At 47.3% G+C, this 3,555-nt stretch overlaps 1 protein-coding gene across 3 annotated transcripts in view; it reads right to left on the bottom strand.

Annotated features, from left to right (window-relative positions):
• LOC103252684 (alpha-actinin-1) overlaps window positions 1–3,555 on the bottom strand; it is a 48,517-nt gene that overhangs the window by 34,659 nt on the left and 10,303 nt on the right. For all 3 annotated transcript variants that reach the window (XM_021709228.1, XM_021709229.1, XM_008051276.2), the window contains exon 3: window positions 952–1,038. In XM_021709228.1, coding sequence (XP_021564903.1) covers window positions 952–1,038 — 87 coding nt within the window. The remainder of the gene's footprint in view (window positions 1–951; window positions 1,039–3,555) is intronic.

The raw sequence follows: 3,555 nt of genomic DNA, 5'->3' as shown, positions 1-3,555 counted from the left end.
TAAAAATACTGATTAATTATTAAAAAAAAAAAAAAAAAAAATGTTGGCAGCTAATACATTTTTTTGAAACTCTGCAGGCCAAATAAACATATCTGTTGTTGTTCAAAAAAAAAAAAAAAAGAAATATGCACTGGCATCCACTGTCACTAACAAGAGCCACACTCTAAGTGACCACTAGAGGCTGAGCCTCCTTCTGGCCACTTCAGCCCCACATACCAAGTACCTAAAAACCAGACTCAGGCCTTCACACTGCTGTATCCCGGGGTACCAGACCCAGATTTCCAGAACAAAGTAATTTAGCCCATATTGTGCTCATTCAGAAACTCCTTTGAAAAAAATGTTTATAATTTCTATGCCATTGAAATGAATTTTTAAAAATTTCTGAAAATATTCTGTCTTGCCTCATTCTTTAAAAATGTGCTTTGGTATGTGTGTTTTATCATGCATATAGAATAGACAAATTTACAAAATAGTATATGCATATCAGACATAAGGCTCAAAAACTGCTGGGATCAAAAGTTTAGACATCACTGGTCCAGACCTTGGTGGTCCTAGCAGATCTGAGAAGCCACCACTAGAGGGTGCTATAGGAGCAAAGTGGAGGGGTGGAGAGCGAGTGGGGGGTTGGCCCCTCTGGGCACGCCCTCCTGGCTGCTAATTTTCCCCACCCTTCCATATTCTATCAACAACCCAAGAGCCAGGCAAGGTTTCCAATACACCCCCTATGGCAGCTGTGGCTTTTTCAAAGCAGGCAGTCTCCCTGGGGCCAACACGCCTATGGAAACCAGCACCCCAAACGGTTCTCGTTTCTCTCCTCCAACCAGGCACTGGCCCAGGACGTGGCCCCAGTCAGTGTCCCTTGCACCGGGTGAAGGAGTCCTCCAGGCTGAGCCCAGGGACCAGACAAGAAAGGGTGGAGGCAGGGGAGGGTGGGACAAGGTAGAAGCCCACCTTCCACGGAGATGTCCTGGATGGCAAAGCGCAGGATGATGGTCCAGATCATGCCCAGGGTCATCTTCACGTTCCCGTCCACGATCTCTGTGGAGACAGCACAGGGCACATGAGGATGCACAACAGGGGGGATTCACGTTTCCACATCACATCGTTCTACACGCCAAGAGGCAAAGGCCACTGAAAGCGACTTCTCAAGAGAAAGAGTTTGTTTTGGTTTTTTTTGAGACGAAGTCTCACTCTGTCACCATCTCAGTCTTCCAAATTGCTGGATCTACAGGCACGTACCCCAAGCCCAGCTAACTTTCTTTTTTTAATTTATGGCACAGATGAGGTCTTCTTATGCTGCCCAGGCTGTTCTCAAATGCCTGGGCTCAAGCAATCCTCTCACCTCGGCCTCCCACAGTGCTGGGACTCCAGGCATGAGCCACCGTGCCCGGCAGGGATATCTCTTCAAGTCATTGCAATAGACAGTGGCAGGCGCCCTGTGTGGAGTCTACCCAGGCACAAGGCAGATATGGGCAATTCTACCTGGAGACGATGTGGACCCAGAATGGCTACAGAGAAAGGATCATCTTCACCCTTGGCCTGTGCTCATCAGCCTGGTGGAGAACAGAGGAAGGATGTCTGAACCACCACACATGTTCCGGCCGCCCCCGAGCGGAGGATCTCTGGCAAACACAGTTCTCCACACAGCCACCCACATGTGGAAGCCATGCAAGCAATGGAAAGTCACAAACTTAAAAGTTTTGTACATTTTGTAAATTGCCATCTAGAACTATCTACTGACTCAACCCCACAATGCCATTAATTGGGCACTGAAATAGGTTTAAAATAAAACAACTTCAAGATCGCAACTAAAAGATAAACCCAGCTAGGCGCAGCGGCTCAGCCTGTAATCCCCGCACTTTGGGAGGCCAAGACAAGAGGAGTGCCTGAGCCTAGGGGTTGAGACCAGCCTGGGCAACTTGGCAAGCTTTCATCTCTACAACAAATCACAAAAACTAGCCAGACATGGTGTCATACATCTGTAGTTCCGGCTACTTGGAAGCTTGAGGCGAAAGGATCGCCTGAGCCCAGCAGGCCAAGGGGGAAGCTGCGGTGGCCGTGAGCGTGACCCTGCACTCCAGCCTGGGCGACAAAGAGTGAGACTCCAACTCAAAAAAAAAAAAGAGATAACCTACTATATTTAGTCTAAGCACTTTTCAGACTTTTAAATGCCATAAACTCTAAGAAGTAGATTTTTTTATTTCTGTACCAGGCCTAAAGGCAGAGAAAACATTAAAAAATAAGCCACCCCTACACACACACACACACACCTTTTTTAGAGACAAGGTCTCACTTTGTCAACTAGGCTGGAGTGCAGTAGCACAATTATAGCTCACTGCAGCCTTGAACTCCTGGACTCAAGCAATCCTGCCACCTCAACCTCCTGAATAGGTGGTTTTATAGCTAATTTTTCATTTATTGTTTATAGACATAGGGTCTTGCTATGTTGCCCAGGCTGACTGGAACTCCTGGTCTCAAACGATCCTCCCACCTCAGCCTCCCAAACTGCTGGGATTACAGACATGAACCACCAAGCCTAGCCAGATAAACACTATCTTTAAGGAGCCTAAGATGTAGAGAAACTTAGGGTCTTGGTGGCTGAACAGGTGACAGACTTCTTATCAACCTGCTTCCAGAACAGGAAATGATAACCTGCCTGTGCTAAGACATATGCAGTTAAGAATAGCATAGCAGCTGGGTACAGTGGCTCACACCTGTAATCCCAGCACTTTGGGAGGCCAAGGTGAGAGGATTGCCTGAGTCGAGGGGTTCAAGACCAGCCTGGGCAACTTGGCAAGATCTCGTCTCTACAAAATTAAAAAATTAGCCGGGCATGGTGGTGCGTGCCTGTGGTTCCAATTACCTGGAAGGCTGAGGCAGAAAGATCATTTGAGCCCAGCATGTCAAGACTACGGTGGCCATGAGTGTGCCACTGTACTCCAACCTGGGTGACAGAGTAAAACTCTGACTCAAAAAAAAAAAAAAAAAAAAGGATAACGTAGCCACAGAATATTTCATTTCTTCCTACCTACAACACTCATTTCAGGGAGAGCTAACAGAAGCATGAGAAGGAGTAACTTCCAGGAAGTCCTAATCCCACTAGGATTTGCACCCCATAAACTCTGAAACAAGAGTAGGAGGTTAGATATGGTGGCTCACACCTGTAATCCCAGCACTTTGGGAGGCTGAGACGGGAGAATTGCTTGAGCCCATGAGTTCAAGTCTAGCCCAAGCAACATAGTGAGAACACGTCTCTACAAAAAAATCGAAAAGTTAGCTGGACATGGTGGCATGTACCTATAGTCCCAGCCACTCAGGAGGCTGAGGTTGGAGGATCACCTGAGCCCAGGAGTTCATGGCTGAAGTGAGTTGTGATCATGCTACTACACTCTAGCCTGGGAGACAGAGTGAGACCTTGACTGAAAAAAAAAAAAGAGTGGGGCGGTGGAGGATCGCCTGAGCCTGCAGGTTTGAGACCAGCTTGGGCGACATGGTAGACCTCATCTCTACAATAAATCAAAAAATTAGCTGGGCGTGGTAACGCATGCCTGTAGT

The sequence above is a fragment of the Carlito syrichta genome, unplaced genomic scaffold (genome assembly GCF_000164805.1).
Source record: "Carlito syrichta isolate Samal-C Ts95f unplaced genomic scaffold, Tarsius_syrichta-2.0.1 Scaffold169268, whole genome shotgun sequence".
Lineage (NCBI taxonomy): Eukaryota > Metazoa > Chordata > Mammalia > Primates > Tarsiidae > Carlito > Carlito syrichta.
The sequence above is the reverse complement of the archived record's forward strand: the minus strand, read 5'-3'. Positions and strand labels throughout refer to the sequence as shown.